The sequence below is a fragment of the Oncorhynchus mykiss genome, chromosome 3 (genome assembly GCF_057628025.1).
Source record: "Oncorhynchus mykiss isolate SJ-2025 chromosome 3, ASM5762802v1, whole genome shotgun sequence".
Taxonomy (NCBI): Eukaryota; Metazoa; Chordata; class Actinopteri; order Salmoniformes; family Salmonidae; genus Oncorhynchus; species Oncorhynchus mykiss.
In genome coordinates this window covers 72,040,444-72,068,052 of record NC_143024.1, presented here as the reverse complement: position 1 = coordinate 72,068,052, position 27,609 = coordinate 72,040,444, and the positions used below count along the sequence as shown (strand labels likewise).

The 27,609-nt window shown below is 44.4% G+C and overlaps 1 protein-coding gene across 1 annotated transcript in view; it reads left to right on the top strand.

Annotated features, from left to right (window-relative positions):
* cps1 (carbamoyl-phosphate synthase 1, mitochondrial) overlaps positions 1–27,609 on the top strand; it is an 85,158-nt gene that overhangs the window by 20,139 nt on the left and 37,410 nt on the right. Inside the window, 19 exon segments of the mRNA NM_001124709.1 lie at positions 2,636–2,764; positions 3,150–3,256; positions 3,791–3,932; positions 4,236–4,313; positions 4,511–4,609; positions 5,134–5,229; positions 6,982–7,171; positions 8,507–8,664; positions 9,102–9,230; positions 9,473–9,617; positions 10,793–11,003; positions 15,413–15,611; positions 15,885–16,061; positions 18,527–18,645; positions 20,977–21,118; positions 21,962–22,027; positions 22,341–22,404; positions 22,672–22,853; positions 27,086–27,280. Of these exon segments, the coding sequence (NP_001118181.1) occupies positions 2,636–2,764; positions 3,150–3,256; positions 3,791–3,932; positions 4,236–4,313; positions 4,511–4,609; positions 5,134–5,229; positions 6,982–7,171; positions 8,507–8,664; positions 9,102–9,230; positions 9,473–9,617; positions 10,793–11,003; positions 15,413–15,611; positions 15,885–16,061; positions 18,527–18,645; positions 20,977–21,118; positions 21,962–22,027; positions 22,341–22,404; positions 22,672–22,853; positions 27,086–27,280 (2,628 nt within the window).

Here is a 27,609-nt window from a genome sequence, read left to right as displayed (position 1 = left end):
AGAGCAGAGAGCATCATGAAGAACAAGGAACACACCAAGCAGGTCCGAGATACTGTTGTGAAGAAGTTTAAAGCCGGATTTGGATACAAAAAGATTTCCCAAGCTTTAAACATCCCAAGGAGCACTGTGCAAGCGATAATATTGAAATGGAAGGAGTATCAGACCACTGCAAATCTACCAAGACCTGGCCGTCCCTCTAAACTTTCAGCTCATACAAGGAGAAGACTGATCAGAGATGCAGCCAAGAGGCCCATGATCACTCTGGATGAACTGCAGAGATCTACAGCTGAGGTGGGAGACTCTGTCCATAGGACAACAATCAGTCGTATATTGCACAAATCTGGAAGAGTGGCAAGAAGAAAGCCATTTCTTAAAGATATCCATAAAAAGTGTTGTTTAAAGTTTGCCACAAGCCACCTGGGAGACACACCAAACATGTGGAAGAAGGTGCTCTGGTCAGATGAAACCAAAATTGAACTTTTTGGCAACAATGCAAAACGTTATGTTTGGCGTAAAAGCAACACAGCTCATCACCCTGAACACACCATCCCCACTGTCAAACATGGTGGTGGCAGCATCATGGTTTGGGCCTGCTTTTCTTCAGCAGGGACAGGGAAGATGGTTAAAATTGATGGGAAGATGGATGGAGCCAAATACAGGACCATTCTGGAAGAAAACCTGATGGAGTCTGCAAAAGACCTGAGACTGGGACGGAGATTTGTCTTCCAACAAGACAATGATCCAAAACATAAAGCAAAATCTACAATGGAATGGTTCAAAAATAAACATATCCAGGTGTTAGAATGGCCAAGTCAAAGTCCAGACCTGAATCCAATCGAGAATCTGTGGAAAGAACTGAAAACTGCTGTTCACAAATGCTCTGCATCCAACCTCACTGAGCTCGAGCTGTTTTGCAAGGAGGAATGGGAAAAAATGTCAGTCTCTCGATGTGCAAAACTAATAGAGACATACCCCAATCGACTTACAGCTGTAATCTCAGCAAAAGGTGGCGCTACAAAGTATTAACTTAAGGGGGCTGAATCATTTTGCACGCCCAATTTTTCAGTTTTTGATTTGTTAAAAAAGTTTGAAATATCCAATAAATGTCGTTCCACTTCATGATTGTGTCCCACTTGTTGTTGATTCTTCACAAAAAAATACAGTTTTATATCTTTATGTTTGAAGCCTGAAATGTGGCAAAAGGTCACAAAGTTCAAGGGGGCCGAATACTTTCGCAAGGCACTGTAAATTACCATAGCCAAAGTAACATGTTGTAGATTAATTCCTAATGGTAAATGTACTACTGGAATTGATATACACCAACAATTCACACAATGAAGCTATGAAACAATGAATGTGCACAAATTACCTGGAGAAAGCGCATTCTGGAGAGAGAACTGCATTCTGCATCTGGGCGCATGTCAATCCGAAGTCTGCATTGGCCATGCAGCATTTACTGTGATAGTCAGGGCATTCATACTTCTTGCGCTTTGCAGAGCAGTGCAGCGCTTTTGTCAAGTACGTGAGTTTGTGTTTATACAGGATGCACCGCCCCCACCTACTGTCAACCAATCATGTCAATCTGGAGCTATACAGAGCCCTCCGCATAAAAAAAAAAGTGGCGATGCGGTACGGAGCTCGATACGGCCTCTGCATGCCTCTGGAGGCTCTTTAATTGCGTCTCACCCTCCATATGAAGCCTCTGACCACATTTTCGGATAAATAAAGTCTAGGCCTCCGCAATGGATTAGTTCACTGAGATGGGCGCAAATAAATATATACACTACCGTTCAGAAGTTTGGGGTCACTTAGAAATGTCCTTGTTTTTGAAAGAAAAGCACATTTTTGTCCATTAAAATATCATCAAATTGATCAGAAATACAGAGTAGACATTGTTAATGTTGTAAATTACTTTTGTAGCTGGAAATGGCAGATTTTTTAACGGAATATCTACATAGGCGTAGAGGCCCATTATCAGCAACCATCACTCCTGTGTTCCAATGGCATGCTTTGATAGCTAATCCAAGTTTATCATTTTAAAAGGCCAATTGAGCATTAGAAAACCCTTTTGCAATTATGTTAGCACAGCTGAAAAGTGCTGTGCTCATTAAAGAAGCAATAAAACTTGCCTTCTTTAGACTAATTGAGTATCTGGAGCATCAGCACTTGTGGGTTCAATTACAGGCTCAAAATGGCCAGAAACAAATAACTTTCTTCTGAAACTCGTCAGTCTGTTCTTGTTCTGAGAAAGGAAGGCTATTCTAGAGAAATTAGAAATTGCCAAGAAACTGAAGATCTCATACAATGCTGTGTACTACTCCCTTCACAGAACAGCGCAAACTGTCTCAAACAAGAATAGAAAGAGGAGTGGGAGGCCCTGGTGCACAATTGAGCAAGAGGACAAGTACATTAGAGTGTCAAGTTTGAGAAACAGACAAGTCCTCAACAAGTCTCAATGTCGACTAATTGGGGTCAGCCCTAGACTACATAGTATGACCCTGTGGGTTTGAGTGTGAAATAAAGAATGAAAGATGTTATTTTAGAGAACCATAAATACTGACCCTGGGCTAGTCACTAATAGCAGCATGAATAGAATTGATGATAATAAATGTCTCTCTCTGTCTGTATGCTGTAGCGTGGTGCTGAGGTCCATCTGGTGCCCTGGAACCAGGACCTGATGAGTCTGGAGTACGATGGCCTGTTCATCTCCAACGGCCCTGGGGATCCCTCTCTGGCAGGAGACCTCATACAGAACGTCCGCAAGGTAACATAACCAGCTGCCCATTGCACTACAGAGGGAAGAGAATTAGATGAAGAGAACAGTTTACAAAGGACTAAAACCATTTAGGTGTGAAGTGTTACCATGATAAAAGATGTTAGCATTACCAGATGGAATTTCATCCAAAACATCCTCAAGGTACCAGCTGCCCATTGGACTACAGAGCAACATTTGTGTTGTGATTGCTCAAAATACATCTGAGTCATACTTTATTAGTATGTGCTTGCCACCTTTTTGATTTATTTTAAACTAATTGTTGTAAACTAGTTGGAAAGTGGTTTCATATGACTACATTATTCTCATTATTGCTCTCCCTCTGGTCTATTTCCCTTCATCTTACCACCTCCCTGGCTGTGTTGTTCATCCCTAGGTTCTGGAGAGTGACCGGCCACAGCCTGTCTTTGGTATCTGTATGGGCAACCAGATCACAGCACTGGCTGCAGGGGCCCAGTCCTACAAACTGCCCATGGGTAACAGGTAAACTACACATGCATTACAGGTAGGGCTGTTGCAGTGACCGTATTACCGACAGTCATTAGTTATGACCGCATTCAAGTTCCATGTGACCTTTGAGTCAGTGTTCTCCTCTGACTCAATGGACATGTGTTGGTCGTACCCAACGACCATCATGTCGCTAATGGCCTGATACTGAGGGCTCCATTGTCCCTATAACCCAGGGATGTGCAACTGGTGGCCTGCGGCCCCCCTCTGATCAATTCCATGACCACTGCAGGACTTGCCAGCTGATTCTTTCATTAGGGTCTTGCTCTGTTGAAGTTAACCCTCTACCTTAGGGGAATTGAAGATATATTAGAACTCTATAGGCTGGTTTCCTGGACCTAGATTAAGACTAATTCTGGACAAAAAAGCACTTTCAATGGAAATATTCTATTTAGCATTATTTTTAGTGTTGGAGTAGATTTCATCTTGGTCTGGGAAACTGGCCCTCTAAGTCTGTGGCTACTAAGATATAACTACATGTCATTTGTAATTATGTTTATTGTTCTCCAGAGGTCAGAACCAGCCTGTACTCAACGTGATGACGGGTCAGGCCTTCATCACAGCCCAGAACCATGGTTATGGCATTGACAGCACCTCTCTACCACCTGGATGGAGCCCGCTGTTTGTTAACGCCAACGACGGAACCAACGAAGTCTGCTTTGTGTTCTTAATTACTTACTTAGGGGGCCCATCACTCTTCAGGGAGCATAGGCCACTGACGACACGAAACACACTCTCTTGGGTTTTGTGATAGATACAGCATGATTGTTTTGAATGATTAGGTTCCGTTGTATTTATTTGTCTTAGCTCCGTACTCTCTTGGAAACACTGTTACCGAATGGCTGGACTACACTGGTTAAAGAAAGATGAAGTGAACTTCTACCTAAGTTTATAGCTATGTTCTTTTTACAACAAACTTAGTCGTTCAAAACTTTATCTTCTTGTTTTGTCCCAGGGTATCATGCACGACACCAAGCCAGTCTTCACGGCTCAGTTCCACCCAGAAGCTAAAGGAGGACCTACAGACACTGAGGTAAAGCTGCTCTACAAACGGATACAATTAAACTATTGATCACTGCAAAACACCTCTGCATCCATTATAAGCCCCTGTTGTGCCTTGGCCTGTTAAGTACACAGGAAATACTTTTTCCTGTGGAGGATGGACAGTCCACAGTAGAAAAAACTATATTTTCTGTGATTCATAGTTAATTTTCACTGTCTTTTTTGCAGTTCCTATTTGATGTGTTCATATCCCTGATAAAGAATGGGAAGGAGGCCAACATTGTGTCAGTCATGCCCAAGAAGCCTGCTATCCCACCTAGGACTCAGGTAAGATACTAACTAATGAAAGGTACAACACAGTCAAAAATTACTCTACTTCATCAAGATAGAAGCCCAAAAATCTGTATCATTTTTCATGAGTAATTCTACTTTGTGGCTCAGTTGATAAGAGCATGGCGCTTGAAATGCCAGGGTCATAGGTGAGGGACGGCTCATAACAATGGCTGGAACGGAGCAAATGGAAACCATGTATTTGATAGCATTTCACTGATTCCGTTCCACTATTACCATAAAAGCATCCTCCCCAATTAAGGGTGATGTACAGTATATAAACATACTAACATGTATGTACTAATACTCAGTGCTTGACTTGGACTAAAATAGGTGCCGTTAATCATTTTGGGTGTGGGTACTGTGTATATTTAGGTGCAGGAGCTCCACAATACTTTTGAGCTAATATTTTATAATAGGTGCAGAAACTCAAGCAGTAGAACATTTGAGGTGTCTGAGCTCCAAGTCAAGCGCTGCTAATACTGTATTATTAATGTGTTTTTGTATTTTTCCTAATGCAGGTTTCCAAGGTGCTGGTGCTGGGGTCTGGAGGTCTGTCCATTGGTCAGGCTGGGGAGTTTGACTACTCTGGATCACAGGCCGTCAAAGCCATGAAGGTGAGAGGGCCTAGGAGAGCCAGTCAGGAGAGGCTGAACCAGATCTAGGAGAGCCAGTCAGGAGAGGCTGAACCAGATCTAGGAGAGCCAGTCAGCAGGAGAGGCTGAACCAGATCTAGGAGAGCCAGTCAGCAGGAGAGGCTGAACCAGATCTAGGAGAGCCAGTCAGCAGGAGAGGCTGAACCAGCTCTAGGAGAGCCAGTCAGGAGAGGCTGAACCAGCTCTAGGAGAGCCAATCAGGAGAGGCTGAACCAGATCTGATCAAGCTTGTCCAAAAGTTATAGAATTTTATTTTTTTGTTACTTTACAACAAACAAAGAAGCAGAGGCTCACGTGCATTCGGAAAGTATTCAGACCCCTTGACTTTTCCCAAATGTTGTTACGTTATAGCCTTATTCTAAAATTGATTACATATTTGTTTTTCCTCATCGATCTACACACCATAATGAAAAAGCTAAAAACAGGTTTTTAGACATTTTTGCAAGTTTTGCAAAATTTTAAAAAGGAAATATCACATACATAAGTATTCAGACCCTTTAGTCAGTACTTTGTTGAAGCACCTTTGGCAGTGATTATATCCTTGAGTCTTCTTAGGTATGAAGCTACAAGCTTAGCACACCTGTATTTGGGGAGTTTCTCCCATTCTTCCCTGCAGATCCTCTCAAGCTCTGTCAGGTTGGTTGGGGAGCGTTGCTGCACAGCTATTTTCAGGTCTCTCCAGAGATGTTCGATTGGGTTCTGGCTGGGCCGCTCAAGGACATTCAGAGACTTGTCCCGAAGCCACTCCTGCGTTGTCTTGGCTGTGTGCGTAGGGTCGATGTCCTGTTGGAAGGTGAACCTTCGCCCCAGTCTAAGGTATTGAGTGCTCTGGAGCAGGTTTTCAGTCTCCCAGTCCCTGCAACTGAACAACCTCCCCACAGCATGATGCTGGCTCCACCATGCTTTACCATAGGGATGGTGCCAGGTTTCCTCCAGATGTGACGCTTGGCATTCAGGCCAGAGTTCAATCTTGGTTTCATCAGACCAGAGAATCTTGTTTCTCATGGTCTGAGAGTCCTTTAGGTGCCTTTTGGCAAACTCCAAGTGGGCTGTCATGTGCCTTTTACTGAGGAGTGGCTTCCGTCTGGCCACTCTACAATAAAGGCCTGATTGGTGGAGTGCTGCAGAGATGGTTGCCCTTCTGGAAGGTTCTCCCATCTTCACAGAGGAACTCTGGAGTTTTGTCAGAGTGACCATCGGGTTCTTGGTCACCTCCCTTACCAAGGCCCTTCTCACCCGATTGCTCAGTCTGGCTGGGCGGCCAGCTCTAGGGAGAGTCGTGGTGGTTCTAAACTTATTTAGAGTCTCATAGCAAAGGGTCTGAATACTTATGTAAATAAGGTATTTGTTTTTTGATAGATTTACGAAAATGTCTAAAAACCTGTTTACGCTTTGTCATTATGTGGTATTGTGTAGCTTGATGAGGAAAAACATTTATTGAATCAATTTTAGAATAAGGCTGTAACTTAACAAAATATGGAACAAGTCAAGGGGTCTGAATACTTTCCGAATACACTGTATTTTACTTGTTTTTTAGCCTGGTTTGTTTGTGCAGTACAGCCAACTCCTATAGTCATTGTCATGATAGCAGAGAATACAAACTTAAACCAGGCAATGTGTGTATGACGATCTCCACAAATGTCTTCAGTCAAAACGTACATCAACATTTCTGTGTGTGTGTGTGTGTCTTCCCTCCTTGCGTGTGTGTTCCAGGAGGAGAACGTGAGGACGGTGCTGATGAATCCGAACATAGCATCGGTGCAGACCAACGAGGTGGGGACTAAACAGGCTGACTCTGTCTACTTCCTGCCTGTCACGCCTCAGTTCGTCACAGAGGTCATTAAGACCGAACGACCTGACGGAATCCTTCTGTCTATGGGAGGACAGACCGCTCTAAACTGTGGTGAGTTAGGGGTGTGTGTGAGTGGACCTGGACTGTAGAGCAGCGCGAGTATCCCAAAAGCTGGAGTGTTGGCCTTCTCGCCCACTCCAATTTCACTCCAGTTCCACTCCAGTAGCACTCATTTCACTTCAGGAGCTCAGGGCATGACCGGCACTGCTTGCATTTGTAGGCTACTTGTGTGCTGCTATAGCCCCTTGCTCTAGCTACAGCCATGGATTTCACTAAATATTTTCATAAAGAAACTGATAAAACACACAGGTGCAAAATGAAGATGAGTTAATAAGATGAGGACCAAGAGAAAGAGCGAGTGGTGATGTAGTGTCCACAACTAAAGAATCATTGGGAATCTGAAAAGACACTTATTGTAAAAGCATGATGGTGTATTACGTGCACATGCTAACAGAAAGGAGCAAGGTGGGTAGCTAGCTAAGTGTGTCATTGTAGCAAAATTATTTATAAACAAGCAATCGGATCTCTTAAGTTTCGTTCATTTTTGTTCTATTATCTATACGATAGTCTATCATTGATTTCTGCCCAGTAGGCCTGACATATTACCTCTTTCAAGGAGCTTTCTGTTTTGATAGGGTTAGGTAAACTTTAGGTCTACCTATATAAAAAATAAATCTAAGCAACTCTGTAAGCACTGAGAGGATATTCTCCACTGCTGACCTGCTCTCCAGGCACCATCGCATGAGCCTGAAGCTACAGACTGGCCAAACTCATGTTTCTACAAGTGAATTCAATTTCATTAAGCCTAATTAAGCCTTTGTTTCATTTTTATTTAATTCTAAGTAAGTCACAGCCTATATGCGCAATTTATAAACTAATTATTTAATACAATAAAATGTTGTTTAAATGCTGAGCGTTTAATGTTCCTGCCAGCCTAGTGTGTTGCACTCGCAAATGCTTCACAATGTAATTCTTTGTTGGCTATAGCCTTGAACTAATAGGCTAATAATGTAGCCAAAACAATTCATTTTCTTTCATTCTCCTGACTTATTTAGTGTTTTATGTGCTGTTTTAATACAACATGTAGCCTATGTGAAATGATGAGCGCTTCTCATCATAATTTGCAAGTAAATTCATTAAAAATCCTACAATGTGATTTTCAGGATTTTGTCTGTCATAGTTGAAGTGTACCTATGCTGAAAATTACAGGCCTCATCTTTTTAAGTGGGAGAACTTGCACAATTGGTGGCTGACTAAATACTTTTTTGCCCCACTGTAGGTGCCTTCTATCTGACTATTACACCTACACTCTGAAGTCACATGCATTCTCCCATATGTTTGCTCACGTGTGTGCATGTTTCCCTGTGTGTCTGTGTGTATGTGTAGGAGTGGAGCTGTTCCAGAGTGGAGTACTGCAGAAGTATGGGGTGAAGGTGTTGGGGACCCCTGTAGAGTCCATAATGGCTACTGAAGACAGACAGCTGTTTGCTGACAAGCTCAACGAGATCAATGAGAAGATTGCTCCCAGCTTCGCTGTGGAGACGGTGAGGCTTCTGGACAAACACAAGCCACATCAACAACAATGTTCAGGGGTAGATCTCAAAATTCTTCCCTCTTTCCTTGCATCCACTCTCATCTCCTTGCTTCCCTTTTTGTGAAAGGGAGGTGAGGAGAGGACGGCGGAAAGGACATGAGGAAAGACATTTGAGATTAAACCCAGGTGTAGGCATTTATAGCTGTAAGGTGCAGACCTGGGCTCAAATACTATTTGAAATATTTTGAATTAGCCTTCCCAGAGTGCCAAATGTGTAGCATTTGGAGTTCCAGGACTTGTCTATTGGTCCGGTAAGCCTGTCAAGCTCAGTCAAGCACAGCTAAAGTATTTTAAATTATTTCAAATAGTATTTGAACCCAGGTCTGGTAAGTTGCAGAGCGGAGTTGAATAGTGTAGTGTGATGTAAGGACGTTGTTTGTCCTATAGGTGGCAGGTGCCCTGAAGGCAGCGGATCAGATAGGCTACCCGGTCATGCTACGTTCTGCCTATTCCCTGGGCGGACTGGGCTCAGGATTCTGTGCCAACAAGGACAAGCTGGAGGAGACCGCTCGGAAGGTAGGTCAAAAGACTTGTTGAGGACACAAGACCCATTCAGTCCTCTTAGGCATGCATCTTTTTGACAAGCAGGCTAGGCCGGGCATATAAATGGCAAACCGTCTACTCAATCTACTCAGTAGGTCAAAGATCAATTCAGTGTTAGCCTAATCATGAATGCTGGGTTGTGTTCAGGCAGTCACAATGTAGCAAATTGTTTCAAAAAGTTATGAAGTAGAAAACATGTGTGTTTGTATGACTAGGCCCTGGCGATGAGCTGTCAGATCCTTGTGGAGAAGTCTCTGATGGGTTGGAAAGAGGTGGAGTATGAAGTAGTCAGGGACATCGCTAATAACTGTGTCACTGTCTGCAACATGGAGAACTTTGACCCCCTCGGCATTCACACAGGTATTACAAGCACATGCGCGCACGCACGCACACCCACACACAGACGACGAGACAGACGAGGAGGAGGTCAGTGATCTGGCAGTGTGGTTCCAGGACAAAAACCTCTCCCTCCATGTCAGCAAGACAAAGGAATTGATCGTGGACTACAGGAAACGGGGCAGAGCACTCCCCCATCCACATCGACAGGGCTGAAGTGGAGCGGGTCGAGAGCTTCAAGTTCCTCGGTGTCCACATCACTAAGGATTTAACATGATCCACACACATCATCACAGTCGTGAAGGCACAACAACACCTCTTCCCCCTCAGGAGGCTGAAAAGTTTGGGCATGGGCCCTCAGATCCTCAAAAAGTTCTACAGCTGCGACATTGAGAGCATCTTGACTGGCTGCATCACCGCTTGGTATTGCAACTGCTTGGAATCACTGGGGCAGAGCTCCCTGACACCCAGGACCTCTATACCAGGTGGTGTCAGAGGAAGAACCTAAAAATTGTCAGACTCCAGCCACCCAAGTCATACACTGTTCTCTCTGCTACCGCACGGCAAGCGGTACCGATGCACCAAGTCTGGAACCACCAGGACAGTTTCTACCCCAGACCCATAAGACTGCTAAATAGTTAACCAAATAGCTACCCAGACTATCTTCATTGACCCTTTGTGCACAAACTCTTTTGACTCATCACATATGCTGCTGCTACTGTATCGATCCTGTTGCCTAGTCACTTTACCCTTAACTATATGTACATATCTACATCAATATAGCCAAGTTATCTTTACTCATTGTGTGTTTGTTCCTTGTGTTATTATTTGTACATTTTTCTCTCTGCATTGTTGGGAGAGGTCCGTAAGTCAGCATTTCACTGTTAGCCTACACCTGTTGTTTACAAAGCATGTGACAAATACAATTTGATTTTATTTTGACAGACACATACACATTCTTTCCACTCTAAATCCAATCAAATTAAATTAAATTGTATTTGTCACATGTGCTGAATACAACAGGTGTAGATCTTACCATGAAATGTTTACTTGCAAGCCCTTAAAGAAAATTACGTAACCATATCAAGGCTATATACATGGGGCAAGCGGGGGTAGAGGTTAGTCGAGGTAATTTGTAAAGTGACTATACATAGAATCTATCCTCTCATTGGTCTGTTTGTCCACTCTCCCTCCCCCAGGTGACTCTATTGTGGTGGCCCCCAGCCAGACTCTGTCCAATGAGGAGTACCACATGCTGCGTGAGACGGCCATCAAGGTAGTGCGTCACCTGGGCATCGTGGGGGAGTGTAACATCCAGTACGCCCTTCACCCTGGCTCTCTAGAGTACTGCATCATAGAGGTCAACGCTCGCCTCTCACGCAGCTCTGCCCTCGCATCCAAGGCCACCGGGTAAGACGCTTGTTCTGCCTGATCACTAAAAATACACTTTGATTTCGGACACTTGAAAAGGTCCTGAGAACATCGATATACAGTGCATTCGGAAATTATTCAGACCCATTTACTTTTTCTACATTTTGTTTTGTTACAGTCTTATTCTAAAATTGATTCATTAATTGTTTTGCCCCTCATCAATCTACACAATACCCCATAATGACAAAGCCCAAAACTTTTTTTTTTATAAATGTTTGAAAATGTGTGTGGGGATCACAGACCACTTCTCAGTTCCTATGCTTCCTGGCTGATGTTTTGGTCACTTTTGAATGCTGGTGGTGCTTTCACTCTAGTGGTATTATGAGACGGAGTCTACAACCCACACAAGTGCAGCTCATCCAGGATGGCACATCAATGTGAGCTGTGGCACGAAGGTTTGTCTGTCAGCGTAGTGTCCAGAGCATGGAGGCGCTACCAGGAGACAGGCCAGTACATCAGGAGACGTGGAGGAGGCCGTAGGAGGTCAACAACCCAGCAGCAGGACCGCTACCTCCGCCTTTGTGCAAGGAGGAGCAGGAGGAGCACTGCCAGAGCCCTGCAAAATGACCTCCAGCAGGCCACAAATGTGCATGTGTCTGCTCAAATGGTCAGAAACATGGTCAGAAACAGACTCCATGAGGGTGGTATGAGGGCCCGACGTCCACAGGTGGGGGTTGTGCTTACAGCCCAACACCGTGCAGGACGTTTGGCATTTGCCAGAGAACACCAAGATTGGCAAATTGTGCTCTTCACAGATGAAAGCAGGTTCACACTGAGCACATGTGACAGAGTCTGGAGACGCCGTGGAGCCTGCAACATCTTCCAGCATGACCGGTTTGGCGGTGGGTCAGTAATGGTGTTGGGTGGCATTTCTTTGGGGGGCCGCACAGCCCTCCATGTGCTCGCCAGAGGTAGCCTGACTGCCATTAGGTACCGAGATGAGATCCTCAGACCCCTTGTGAGACCATTTGCTGGTGCGGTTGGCCCTGGGTTCCTCCTAATGCAAGACAATGCTAGACCTCATGTGGCTGGAGTGTGTCAGCAGTTCCTGCAAGAGGAAGGCATTGATGCTATGGACTGGCCCGCCCGTTTCCCAGACCTGAATCCAATTGAGCACATCTGGGACATCATGTCTCGCTCCATCCACCAACGCCACGTTGCACCACAGACTGTCCAGGAGTTGGCGGATGCTTTAGTCCAAGTCTGGGAGGAGATCCCTCAGGAGACCATCCGCCACCTTATCAGGAGCATGCCCAGGCGTTGTACGGAGGTCATACAGGCACGCGGAGGCCACACACACTACTGAGCCTCATTTTGACTTGTTTTAAGGACATTATATTAAAGTTGGATCAGCCTGTAGTGTGGTTTTCCACTTTAATTATGAGTGTGACTCCAAATCCAGACCTCCATGGGTTGATAAATTTGATTTCCATTGATCATTTTTGTGTGATTTTGTTGTCAGCACATTCAACTATGTAAAGAAAAAAGTATTTAATAAGAATATTTCATTCATTCAGATCTAGGATGTGTTATTTTAATGTTCCCTTTATTTTTTTGAGCAGTGTATATATAATATGTATAAAAAAACTGGAATCAGATTTACATAAGTATTCAGACCCTTTACTTAGTACTTTTTTGAAGCCCCTTTTGCAGTGAGTGCAGCCTTGAGTCTTCTTCGGTATGACATTACAAGCTAGGCACAAATGTATGGTAGTTTCTCCCATTCTTCTGTAGATCCTCTCAAGCTCTGTCGGGTTGGATTGGTGTCACGAGAATTATGTTCTCAATGTTCATAAACCCAATTCAATTAAGTACTCAGCCTGAAACCCAGAATTTGTAGGAAACTGGTTGAAATGAATCAGACGGAGGCCCAGCTATGATAGTCAGAAAATGTATTTACGAGAGCGAGCTACCCTATTGTACAAAACAATTCATTTTATACTGGCTTCTCACGCACACCTTCACACAAACATATGCACACGCATTCACACAAACATGCGCACACGCATTCACACAAACATACGCACACGCATTCACACAAACATACGCACACGCATTCACACAAACATACGCACGCGCATTCACACAAACATACGCACACGCATTCACACAAACATACGCACGCGCATTCACACAAACATACGCACGCGCATTCACACAAACATACGCACGCGCATTCACACAAACATACGCACGCGCATTCACACAAACATACGCACGCGCATTCACACAAACATACGCACGCGCATTCACACAAACATTCGCACGCGCATTCACACAAACATACGCACGCGCATTCACACACACATTCACAGAAACATACGCACACACATTCACACAATGTCCTGCTACCCAGCCGACAAAGATTAGGGACCGTGAAAACACTGTGAGAATCCCCCCTGTCCTCTCCCCAATCTCTGTGGCCCCAGCCAAGGTCGGCCCCGAATCTTACTCAGACAGTCTGTGCTCAAGACACTATAATATACATATTGTTTGACTGACTAAAACTACACACATCATTAATTAAAACTTTATGATTCTAGTCAATTTCTACAAGTAAATGGTTTCTGAGTGGAGTATTCTAATCATTCCTTTAAAGCTTTAAATTCCATCAACAATGGGGAACATTGCTGCAGCTATTTTCAGGTTTCTCCAGAGATGTTCGATCTGGTTCTTCATCTCCAGAGATGAAGTCCGGGCTCTGGCTGGGCCACTCAAGGACATTTGTCCCAAAGCCATTCCTGCGTTTTCTTGGCTGTGTGTTTAGGGTCGTTGCCTGTTGGAAAAGGACTCTTCGCCCCAGTCTGAGCGCTCTGGAGCAGGTTTTAATCAACAGTCTCTCTGTACTTTGCTCCGCTCATCTTTCCCTTGATCCTGACAAGTCAACCAGTCTCTTCCGCTGAAAAACATCCCCACAGCATGATGCTGCCACCTCCATGCTTCACTGTAGGGGTGGTGCCAGGTTTCCTCCAGATGTGATGCTTGGCATTCAGGCCAAAGAGTTCAATCTTGGTTTCATCAGACCAGAGAATCTTGTTTCTCATGGTCTGAAAGACCTTCAGGTGCCTTTTTGGCAGCCTGCCATGTGCCTTTTACTGAGGAGTGGCTTCCATCTGGCCACTCTGCCATAAAGGCCTGATTGGTGGAGTTCTGCAGAGATGGTTGTCCTTCTGGAAGGTTCTCCCATCTCCACAGAGGAACTCTAGAGTTCCGTCAGTGACCATCGCGTTCTTGGTCACCTCCCTGACCAAGGCCCTTCCCCCGATTGCTCAGTTTGGCCGGGCAGCCAGCTCATAGCAAAAGTCTTGCTGGTTCCAAACGTCTTCCATTTAAGAATGTTGGATGCCACTGTGTTCTTGGGGACCCTCAATGCTGCAGATATTTATAGGTACCCTTCCCCAAATCTGTGCCTCGACACAATCTTTTCTCTGAACTCTACGGACAATTCCTTCGACCTCATGGCTTGGTTTTTGCTCTGACATGTACTGTCAACTTTGGGACCTTATATAGACAGGTGTGTGCCTTTCCAAATCATGCCCAATGTATTGAATTTACTACAGGTGGACTCCAATCAAGTTGTAGAAACATCTCAAGGATGATCAATGCAAACAGAATGCACCTGAGCTCAATTTCGAATCTCATAGCAAAGGGTCTGAATACTTACGTAAATAAGGTATTTCTGTTTTTAGTTTTTTATCAAATTTGCTAACATTTCTTAACCTGTTTTCACTTTGTCATTATGGGGTATTGTGTTTAGATTGTTACGTTACAGCCTTATTGTTCCTCATCAATGTGGAAAAAGTCAAGGGGTCTGAATACTTTCCAAATGCACTGTATTCCTTCCTCGGCGCTCACAAAATAAAATAAAAATGGTTGCCCAGCAAACACGAGTTTGCCTGGAACCGAAGCGCACTGTTTAGACCACTGCTACGACAGTTGAAAATGCTTTAGCAAGCTGTGAGAATAGTTGATGTTATGAAGTTTTAATGCCTAAAATGTTGTTTCTGTTTCAACCCTGTAACCATTCAGAATTAATGTGTCAAAAATAGACATTTATAATAAAGAAGGAAAATATATCAATCGTTTACCCCAATTAGGGTAGGGTTAGTGGAAAATAAAGTCAAATATATGTTTAAAATAATATATATAGTTACAAAAATATATATGGGGGATTGGAAATGATGCAGACAATTACATTGATGGAAGCCACAATCTAGCTACAATATTAATGCTGACCCCCCCCCCCCCGAAACAAAAGGTAATCCATCAAATATTCATTTCACAGTGCTCTACTTTTGACCAGGACCCATAGGGTCTGTCTTAAGTGCAGTATCGCAGTACAACAGTATCTCAACTCTCTCCTAACCCACTCCCCATGCTCCCTCAAGGTACCCCCTGGCGTTTGTTGCAGCCAAGCTGGCTTTGGGCATCCCTCTGCCGGAGATCAAGAACACGGTGTCAGAGAAAACCACAGCCTGTTTCGAACCAAGCCTGGATTACATTGTCACTAAGATCCCTCGCTGGGACCTTGACCGATTCCAGGGCATGTCCCGAGAAATAGGCAGCTCCATGAAGAGTGTTGGAGAGGTACGGGACACACACACGCTCCGCTTCAAGGGGGATATTACCATGCTGCTTTCACACTTATTTTATCCTCTCATATCTACATGTAGTGCTTAGGGGGTAGGAGCTAGGGGTTGATTTGGGATTCAGGGATAGCCTACTTAATCTTGACTTACTTCTGTTCAGTTTACCTTCCATTAATAGATGTAGGTGAGTGATAGAGATGACTCTAAATGAAACCTGTCTGTCACTTTATCTTCTAGTTTTAACGTCTCTCTCTCCCCCCTGTCCTCTCAGGTGATGGCGGTTGGGCGTACGTTTGAGGAGAGCATGCAGAAGGCTCTGAGAATGTGCCACCCCTCTGTGGACGGGTTCATGCCCCGCCTGCCCCTCAACAAGCCTTGGCCTGCTCAGCAGGACCTACACCAGGAGCTGGCTGTACCCTCCAGCACACGGGTTTTCTCCCTGGCCAAGGTAGAGACACCACATACAGTGCCTTCAGAATGTAGTCACACCCCTTGACCTTTTCCACATTTTGTTGTGTTGCAGCCTGAATTAAAAGATGATTCAATTGAGATTTTGTGTCACTGGCCTAAACACAATACACCCTAATGTCAAAGTGGAATTATGTTTTTAGACATTTTTGAAAAGGTGAAATGTCAATAAGTATTCACTCCCTCTGTTATGGCAAGCCTAAATAAGTTCAGGAGTAAATATTTGCTTAACAAGTCACATAATTACTTGCATGGACTCACTCTGTGTAATAATAGTGTTTAACATGATTTTTATGACTACCTAATCTTTGTAAGGTCCCTCAGTCGGGCAGTGAATTTCAAACACAGATTCAACCACAAAGACCAGGGAAGGTTTTCCAATGCCTCACAAATAAAGGCACCTATTGGTAGATGGGTTAAAAAAATAATCAGACATTGATGATCCCTTTGTGCATGGTGAAGTTATTAATTACACTTTGGATTGTATATCAACACACCTTGTCACTACAAAGATACAGGCGTACTTCCTAACTCAGTTGCCGGAGAGGAAGGAAACCGCCCAGGGAATTCAGCATGAGGCCAGTGTTGACTTTAAATCAGTTTTCTTGGTTGTGATAGGAGAACTCAGGATGGATCAATGGATCAACAACGTAGTTATTCTACAATACTAACCTAAATGACAGAGTGAAAGAAGGAAGCTTGTACAGAATAAGGCATCCTGTTTGCAATAAGGCACTCAAGTAAAAAAGAAATACACTTTCTGGCCTGAATACAAAGTGTTATTTTTGGGGCAAATCCAACACATCACTGAATAGAATAGCACTCTTCGTATTTTCAAGCAGGGTGGTGTCTGTATCATATTATGGGTATGCTTACATCGGCGAGGACCACAGAGTTTTTTAGGATCCAAATCAAATTTTATTTGTCACATACACATGGTTAGCAGATGTTAATGCGAGTGTAGCGAAATGCTTCTGCTTCTAGTTCCGACAATGCAGTATGCGAATGCTGCCATCAATCCACGGTTTCTGGTTTGGGAATGTTTTAATTGTTGCTATGGGAACAACATCTTCAACGCACGTTCTAATGAACTCGCTCACCGAATCAGCGTATTCGTCAATGTTGTTGTCTGACGCAATACGAAACATATCCCGGTCCACGTGATGGAAGCAGTCTTGGAGTGTGGAATCAGATTGGTCGGACCAGCGTTGAACAGACCTCAGCGCGGGAGCTTCTTGTGAATGAAGGGAATAGAGTTCAGCACAGGCAAGAACTTCCTAGAGGAAAACCTGGTTGTCTGCTTTCCAACAGACACTGGGAGACAGATTCACCTTTCAGCAGGACAATAACCTAAAACACAAGGCCAAATCTACACTGGAGTTGCTTATCAAGATGACATTTAATGTTCCTGAGTGGCCTAGTTACAGTTTTGACTTAATTGGCTTGAAAATGTATGGTACGACTTGAAAATGGCTGTCTAGCAGTGATCAACAACCAACATGACAGAGCTTGAAGAATAAAAATATAAATAAAAACAATATTAAAATAATAATGGAACTTTTACAGCCAAGTCAAATGGTGGCAGTCTGGAACCCTGGTGTATGTGTGGGAGAGGAACAGAGTGAGGAATCCTTCATTGAGTGCAGGATGAAATGATTGATGCTTGTACGATGTATTAAGAAGTAATGGGCCCAATCGTATCACGCTATGAGACGCCAATAACACTCAAGGTTAGCCTGGCAGCAGAGTTTGTGTGTGTGTGTGTGTGTGTGTGTGTGTGTGTGTGTGTTTTCAGCATTTTTTTTCTCTCAGTGCCTAATTTCATTGTGAGCTGGTTATGTCTTCTATTAAACAGCCTGTCCATGTGAATCACACATGGCTGAAAGGCACCACTTAGTGCTGCGTGTGTCCTTCTGTCTTGTACTGCGTCCCACACATGCCCAGGTAACAGACAGAGCAGTGCTGGAACGTGTGTGTGTGTGTGGGTGTTGGAGCTGGGCCCGTCACGCCTCATTGGACCCTGCTTTATATTCCGAAGGCACCGCAGCAGACACAGCTCACAATTACACTGCATCATTCCCTGTATGAGAAGGACTCCACTCAACAATGCCTGATTACTCCATCGCACAACTCAACTGAATGTTTTCTTATGTTCTGCAATAGGTTGTGTTTTTATCATCATGGTATTCATGCAACTTACTTTGTCAGTCATGAGACTTGACTGTCTCATCATAATTGATTGACTGGTTGTTCTTACCAGCAGTTGGTAGCACATTTAAAAGCACAGGTGTTAGAACAGGTTGAATTGTGTTATTATCATGAGTGCTTAGAATGATTTGATTCTCTGTGTGTGTGTGTGTGTGTGTGTGTGTGTGTGTGTTGAGAGTAAAGCAGAAAGTAAGGTGATATGAGTAAAACCGTATTGTATTGACTGACTCTCTCTAGGCCCTTCACAGTGGTGTGACTGTAGACCACATCCACCATCTCACTGCCATAGACAAGTGGTTCCTACACAAGCTACGACGCATCACAGAGTTGGAGCAGCACCTGAGCCAGTTCAACAGGTAGGAACACACGCATGCATGCACACACACACACGCAAACATACATATGCATCGTTGCACGCGCACACTCATGCATGCAAACATACACGCATGCATGCATGCGCGCACACACACAAACTCACAAATTTCACTGTTATGAAAAAAAACTTGATGCATTTAACACTTCTACCACTAGGTGATGCTATGAGGGCACAGTTAAACTGAGACTGTCAGTCCAATGGGGATGTGTTCTTGATGCCCCTTAGCAGCTCACCCACTACTCTATCCCTCCTGCTGTAGAAATATACTACTCCCTCCTCTCAGACAGTCCACCTCTCCTCCTCCAGTCTCTGTCCTCCTCTCCTCAAGTGTCTTAGCACCTCTCTCCTCTTCTTTTCTCTCTCTCCACCAATCGTCTTCTCCAGTCTGTCTCTCAATCGTCCGTCCATATTTGTATGACCCTCCTGCCATGGCTCTGCCCAGGTCGGAGGGATGCTAGAGAGGAGCGATGGAGGGATAGAGGAGATTTTGGGCCCTGTGTGGGAGGAGAGCAGAGCAGGCACGTCAATTACCTTAGTCATATAACCCATGGCCTGTGTGTGTGTGTGTGTGTGCTTGTCTGTACTCTACCAGCAGATAGTCCCTATATACACACACCCACAATCCTACACAGAAGAAACACACACCATACCACCAGGGCTATTCTCATCGTGTACTCTTAAGCACATCTTGTGATTCACTTATTATTTTCTTTACCTTTTTAGATTTTTTTTCTCTGGACATACAGTGCATTTGGAAAGTATTCAGACCCCTGGAAACAGGGGCAGCGGGAAAAAATACATGTGATCAATGCACTTAAATAGCGAATGGAGGACTCTTTTCCCTGTGGTTAATTTTCATGCCAGCCAGGTTGGCTATACTCCTGATGTAAAGATAAATAATGTGCTTAATATTAGGAAAGTTGAGAAATAAATATAATAGCCAATAGAAATCTGATGGATCCTCCTTTTAATAGCGGCCATCACTCTTGTTTTCTCAATTTGCAATTGCATAGCCTATAGAAATGTTGAGCAACATGAGCTCATGGGCTCTCATGAAGTGTTTGATTAGGTTTTCGATCACATTTGCATGGATGTCAGAGTGATTAGAGGGACAATAGAGTGCTGTGTACCAGGCAGTTAGCAAGTTTAGTAGGCTACTAATGACCAGCAGCAGCATCAGAGCTTGGAGAAGCCTAGTTACCATGACTAAAAGGTCTCGTGGAATTTGACTGCCTTCTTGACCGCCGGTGTGGCAGTAATACGGTCACCGTAATAGCCCTAGTCGCGTCTGGAGGAAACCTGGCACCATCCCTACGGTGAAGCATGGTGGTGGTAGCATCATGCTGTGGGGATGTTTTTCAGTGGCAGGGACTGGTAGACTAGTCAGGATTGAGGGAAATTTAAATGGAGCAAAGTACATAGATCCTTGATAGAAACCGTCTCCAGAGCGCTCAGTACCTCAGACTGGGGTGAAGGTTCACCTTCCAACAGAACAACGACCCTAAGCACACAGCCAAGGCAATGTAGGAGTCGCTTCGGGACAAGTCTCTGAATGTCCTTGAGTGGACTTGACCCCATCTAACATGTCTGGATAGACCTGAAAATAGCTATTCCAACCTGACAGAGCTTGAGAGGATCTGCAGAGAAGAATGGGAGAAACTCCCCAAGCTTGTAGCATCATACCCAAGAAGACTCAAGGCTTTAATCGCTGCCAAAGGTGCTTCAACAAAGTGCTGAGTAAAAGGTCGGAATACTAGCGTAAATGTAAATATTTCAGTTTTATTATTTTTTTATACATTTGCCAAAAAAATTAAAAACCCTGTTGTTGCTTTGTCATTATGGGGTTTTGTGTGTAGATTGATGGGGGGGGAACAATTTGATCAATTTTAGAAAACTGTTGTAAAGTAACAAAATGTGGAATAAGTCAAAGGGTCTGAATATCTTCCCGAATGCAACAAAAACAATACAAACTTCCTTTAGATCTGTTTTTTGTTTTTCACATAGTGAATCTGTTATTCAGTGCATTTCAATGCGCTAATTGGCATAATGCCAAAAATATAATTGTTTATTATTAGTTTTTTATTCTAAAATTCTAAATCAAAAAGCTTAATGATCCATGGTATGACCATCTTAAAACAATTTCATATGTTAGCTAAGTAGAACCCTCCCCCGGCTTAGACTAGAGGGTTAAACGGCTCCAATCACTGACCTGGTGCAGAGGGAGGGGCCCAACACACATGTTTTCCAAGTGCTACATTCAGTGTGTATATGTATTTAACCTTTAAGCTCAGATCTTGGTTTCTCTCCTCAGTGCAACATTACCCCAGACCCTGCTGCTGAAGGCTAAACAGGATGGCTTCTCAGACCGCCAGGTGGGCCAGGCCCTTGGCTCCAGTGAGGGGGAGGCCAGAGTGTTGAGGCTGGGTCAGAACATTAAACCCTGGGTGAAACAGGTGAGCAGCCGCCCCTGGGTCCTGGTCCATGTCGTGCGTCCCAAATGGCACCCTTTTCACTACCCTACATAGTGTACTTCTTAAAAGTAGTCCACTATATTGGGAATAGGGACGCGTTCTGGGACGCGTTGAGTATTTCCCACAGGAGTTGAAATGAACTTTCAGGCTAACAACGTGGCACCTCTCTGACATGAACACGTGACAAGCGACAGACCAGGACTACTAAATAAAAGCATTGTGCACAGAAACATCACATTGTCACGTGTTCATATATATATATATATATTTTTAATTTTACCCCTTTTTCTCCCCAATTTTCGTGGTATCCAATTGTTGTAGTAGCTACTAATCTTGCCTCATCGCTACAACTCCCGTACGGGCTCGGGAGAGACGAAGGTTGAAAGTCATGCGTCCTCCGATACACAACCCAACCAAGCCGCACTGCTTCTTAACACAGCGCGCATCCAACCCGGAAGCCAGCCGCACCAATGTGTCGGAGGAAACACCGTGCACCTTGGTTAGCGCAAGGTGCACCTTGGTTAGCGCACACTGCGCCCAGCCCGCCACAGGAGTCGCTGGTGCGCGATGAGACAAGGACACCCCTACCGACCAAGCCCTCCCCTAACCCGGGCGACGCTAGGCCAATTGTGCATCGCCCCACGGACCTCCCGGTCGCGGCCGGTTACGACAGAGCCTGGGCGCGAACCCAGGGACTCTGATGGCACAGTTGGCACTGCAGTACAGCGCCCTTAACCACTGCGCCACCCAGGAGGCCCTTGTTCATAGTATTCTAATGAGTAGGTTCTGTATTGTAGGAGACATCAGTTTTTATTTTCTGTTCAGATTGACACCCTTGCTGCAGAGTACCCTGCTGTGACCAACTACCTGTACTGTACCTACCATGGACAGGTGAGTCCTTATCCTGCTTAACCGATGTGAATTCATAATGTCCGTACGTTAGCTCCTGAATTAGAAAAATGTTTTAATCTGCAGTATAATCTGCAGTATAAACAACAACAAAGTGGACACCCCGCCACTTTTTTGGTAAACGGCTGAGGGATGTAAACACACTGCAATTTTTAATAGTATAAGCAATACCTTTATTTGAGAAGATATGAGTATGTGGTCCTTAATGTTTTTTTTCCCCATGCATTGTGTTTGTCAAAGTTAGTTAGATGCTTTTTCAATCTTTCTAACCTGTGTCATTGTGTGCATTCAACAGGAGCATGACTTGGAGTTCAAGGACCAGGGTGTCATGGTGCTGGGATGTGGTCCCTATCACATTGGTGAGATGTATTATCATGGTATTTTCAACATACTAATGAATGGTTTACTCTAGCCTGGTGGTAGCAGACATATTTCTATTTGGTCTTTTTTTGAACCTTTTCTATGGTAGCAGATCTGTTTGCGATCCGCCAACTCCTCTGTCATGTGTGTTTGTTGTCGTAACTTACATGTATCAAACCAAAATAAATTAAATCAAATCAATATTTGAAAGTTGTGAGTTAAAGTAATACAATAATTCCGTTTTTGTTATCCCTCCTGTCCACTAGGGAGCAGTGTGGAGTTTGACTGGTGTGCAGTGTCCAGTATCCGAGCCCTGCGTCAGATGGGCATGCGGACAGTGGTGGTAAACCACAACCCTGAGACTGTCAGCACGGACTTTGACGAATGTGACCGCCTGTACTTTGAAGAGTTGACTCTGGAACGCATTCTGGACATCACACAGCAAGAGGTGAGAAGTCAACACACACACATGAACGTTCAGAGACTCACAGATGCGCACAAGCACACATACACGCACACACATTAGTGATGGGGGGGGGAATCAATAGTTGCATATCGGGATGTTATTTTTGACGATATCAAATCAAATTTTATTTGTCACATGGTTAGCAGATGTTAATGCGAGTGTAGCGAAATGCTTGTGCTTCTAGTTCCGACAATGCAGTAATAACCAACGGGTAATCTACCCTAACAATTTCACAACTACTACCTTATACACACACAAGTGTAAAGGGATGAAGAATATGTACATAAAGATATATGAATGAGTGATGGTACAGAACGGCATAGGCAAGATGCAGTAGATGGTATCGAGTACAGTATATACATATGAGATGAGTAATGTAGGGTATGTAAACATTATATTAAGTGGCATTGTTTAAAGTGGTTAGTGATACATTTTTAACATAGATTTTTCCATTATTAAAGTGGCTGGAGTTGAGTCAGTATGTTGGCAGCAGCCACTCAATGTTAGTGGTGGCTGTTTAACAGTCTGATGGCCTTGAGATAGAAGCTGTTTTTCAGTCTCTCGGTCCCTGCTTTGATGCACCTGTATTGACCTCGCCTTCTGGATGATAATGGGGTGAACTGGCAGTGGCTCGGGTGGTTATTGTCCTTGATGATCTTTATGGCCTTCCTGTGGCATCGGGTGGTGTAGGTGTCCTGGAGGGCAGGTAGTTTGCCCCCGGTGATGCGTTGTGCAGACCTCACTACCCTCTGGAGAGTCTTACGGTTGTGGGCGGAGCAGTTGCCGTACCAGGCGGTGATACAGCCCATTGTGCATCTATAAAAGTTTGTGAGTGCTTTTGGTGACAAGCCAAATTTCTTCAGCCTCCTGAGGTTGAAGAGGCGCTGTTGCGCCTTCTTCACCACGCTGTCTGTGTGGGTGGACCAATTCAGTTTGTGTACTCGAGGGACTTACTACCCTCTCCACTACTGTCCCGTCGATGTGGATAGGGGAATGCTCCCTCTGCTGTTTCCTAAAGTCCACGATCATCTCCTTTGTTTTGTTGACGTTGAGTGCGAGGTTATTTTCCTGACACCACACTCCGAGGGCCCTCACCTCCTCCCTGTAGGCCGTCTGGTCGTTGTTAGTGATCAAGCCTACCACTGTAGTGTCATCTGCAAACTTGACGATTGAGTTGGAGGCATACATGGCCACGCAGTCGTGTGTGAACAGGGAACGCACCCTTGTGGGGCACCAGTGTTGAGGATCAGCGGGGTGGACATGTTATTACCTACCCTCACCACCAGGGGGCGGCCCGTCAGGAAGTCCAGTACCCAGTTGCACAGGGCGGGGTCGAGACGAGTTTGGAGGGTACTATGGTGTTAAATGCTGAGCTGTAGTCGATGAACAGCATTCTCACATAGGTATTCCTCTTGTCCAGGTGGGTTAGGGCAGTGTGCAGTGTGGTTGCGATTGCGTCGTCTGTGGACCTATTGGGGCGGTAAGCAAAATGGAGTGGGTCTAGGGTGTCAGGTAGGGTGGAGGTTATATGGTCCTTGACTTGTCTCTCAAAGCACTTCATGATGACGGAAGTGAGTGCTACGGGCGGTAGTCGTTTAGCTCAGTTACCTTAGCTTTCTTGGGAACAGGAACAATGGTGGCCCTCTTGAAGCATGTGGGAACAGCAGATTGGGATAAGGATTGATTGAATATGTCCGTAAACACACCAGCCAGATGGTCTGCGCATGCTCTGAGGACGCGGCTGGGGATGCTGTCTGGACCTACAGCCTTGCGAGGGTTAACACGTTTAAATGTTTTACTCACGTCGGCTGCAGTGAAAAGGAGGGCCGAGCACGCCCCCATTTTCATTGATGGGGCTGCAGTGGAGCAGGTTGAGAGCTTCAAGTTCCTTGATGTCCACATCACCAACAAACTAACATGGTCCAAGTACACCAAGACAGTCGTGAAGAGGGCACGACAAAACCTTTTCCCCCTTGGAGACTGAAAAGATTTGGCATGGGTCCTCAGATCCTCTCAAGGTTCTACAGCTGCACCATCGAGAGCATCCTGACCATCGAGAGCATTACTGCCTTCTATGGCAATGGCTCTGCCTCCGACCGCAAGGCACTACAGGGGGTAGTGTAAACGGCCCAGTACATTACTGGGGCCAGGCTCCCTGCCATCCAGGACCTCTATACCAGGCAGTGTCAGAGGAAGCCCCTAAAAATGGACTCCAACCACCCTAAAACATTTTCTAAAGACTCCAGCCACCCTAGTCATAGACTACCGAGCGGCAAGCGGTACCAGAGCGCCAAGTCTAGGTCCAAGAGGCTTCTAAACAGCTTTTACCCCCAAGCCATAAGACTCCTGAACACCTAATAAAATGACTACCCAGACTATTTGCATTGCCCCCTCCCCGCCTTTTATGCTGCTGCTACTCTCTGTTATTATCTGTGCATAGCCACTTTAATAACTCTACCCACATGTACATATTACCTCAACTAATCGGTGCCCCGCACATTGACTCTGTACCTGTATATAGTCTCACTATTGTTTTTTTTTTGCTGCTGCTCTTTAATTACTTGTTTACTTTTATTTCTTGTTCTTGTCCGGAATTATTCTTATTTAATTTTTTTAAACTGCATTGTTGGTTAGGGGCTCGTAAGTAAGCATTTCACTGTAAGGTACACCTGTTGTATTCGGCGCATGTGACAAATAAGATTTGATTTGGAGACCAGTGGAAGCAAAATAGCCTCATAACATCAAAGATCCACCACCATATTTTACAGTAGGTATGATGTACTTTTCTGCATATGCATCTGTTTTACAACACCAAACCCACCACTGGTATGCATGGCCATAGAGCGCTATTTTCATCTCATCTGACATTTTAGTCATGAACTTGGTTACTCTGATTGGAGGCTGACACTTGTCCACAAGTGGATCTTCCAGCAAGACGACAACCCCAAGCACATATCAAAATCCACATAGAAATGGTTTATTGACCACAAACTCAACATTTTCCGGAATTGAACCCCATTGAAAACCTGTGGTTTGTATTGAAGAGGGCAATCCATAAGTACAGATTATGAATATCCAGGACCTGGAAAGATTCTGTATGGATCCCTCCCATTGGAGAACACATCGAGGTCCCTCCCAATCTGTTGTCCAATCTCATAAAATGTTTTAGGAAAAGGCTCCGTGTTGTTATCCTTGGGTAGGGTATGGTGCTTGAGTACTAAAAACAGCGATGCAAATAATTTTGACACTTAAAAAAAAATTGTTAAACAAAATGTCTTTCTCTGAGCAATTGTATTAGTATAAAATAATATAATCCCCCCCTCCCCCAAATTGCATGCAATACAGCCCAGTATTTGTATAATTTATTTTATACAGCCTTTTTTTGCCCATCTTTATCATGGGTGCCAATAATTCTGTACCTGACTGTAGTTTAGGTGTTGTTTCGATGGGCCATCGTCAGGCTGACTGCCAGTGAATGACATGCGGTGAGGGACAGGGGGAAAACATAACCTCTTAAAACCGCTTATAACACAAATGATGTTTGTGATGTTCAGATTCTAACAATGACATTGTGTTATATAGACTTGTTAAGAGAAAGTTATGGTTGAGGGGTGACATGTGACTTTAAAAATGGCAGAGTAATTAAAAAGTACATTTGTTTTTGAATCAATATGACGCTCTCGGCTCTGCTAGTTAAACCAAAGCCTTGTAGCCTGGTTTCAGTGAGCGGCTGTTATAACACCATATTCCCTATATAGGGCACTACTTTTGACCAGAACCCTATAGGCCCGGTTCATAAGTAGTGTACTAAATACTACACTAAATATGGAATAGGGTGCCATTTGGGATGTACCGTTGACTTTTCCCTCCAGAGGAATGTACTCCAGTTATAGTGGATATGAGATCAGCCTGGTGATTAACTGGTTGTTGATTCAGGGAGATAACATTACCACCATCCCTCCTGTCCTTTGCTCTCTTCGATGAAGGTTTATTGAAATGTATGAAACCTTTTATCAGGCAAATACAAAACATCTCAACAAGCACCCAGTAGCCTATTCACAACCATCTTATTTCACTTATTTTATTATAAAAATAAAACACATTTTAGTCTGTGATTCCAGAAACATGAGAAAAATGGCAGATTTAATTTATAGATAGATATAAATAATGTTGTAACCTGACTGAAGTCCTACTTCTCTACCGTGAGTTTCCAGGGCTGTACGGGCAGCATCGTGTCTGTAGGGGGTCAGATCCCCAATAACCTGGCCATGCCTCTGCACCTGAACGGGGTCAAGATCCTAGGAACCAACCCCCAGCAGATTGACCGAGCCGAGGAGAGGTCAGTGTTCTCCACCATCCTGGATGAACTGGGGGTGGCCCAGGCCCCGTGGAAGGCCCTCAGCTCACTGGTGAGACATGCACACAACACAAACAAACTGTCCCCTTAGTGTCAGAAGTGCAGAGACGTATAGATCGACTGACTTGCTGAAATGTGTCTGACTCTCCATTCCCTTAGTGTTGTACTGCTCCTGTCTCTCCTGGACCTACAGGGAGAGGAGTGGAAAGGGGATAGGCTGTCTTGGCTTAGATGTACTGTAGAAGGAAACAACAGTTAGAGAAGACATGCTGATATTAGAATGAAGGAAAGAGACAGAGCGAGAGAAAGAAAAACAGAGGACTAGACTTCCTCCGAGACACTTCCTACACATTCCATATTTGTTTTTTTCTCTCACACCTT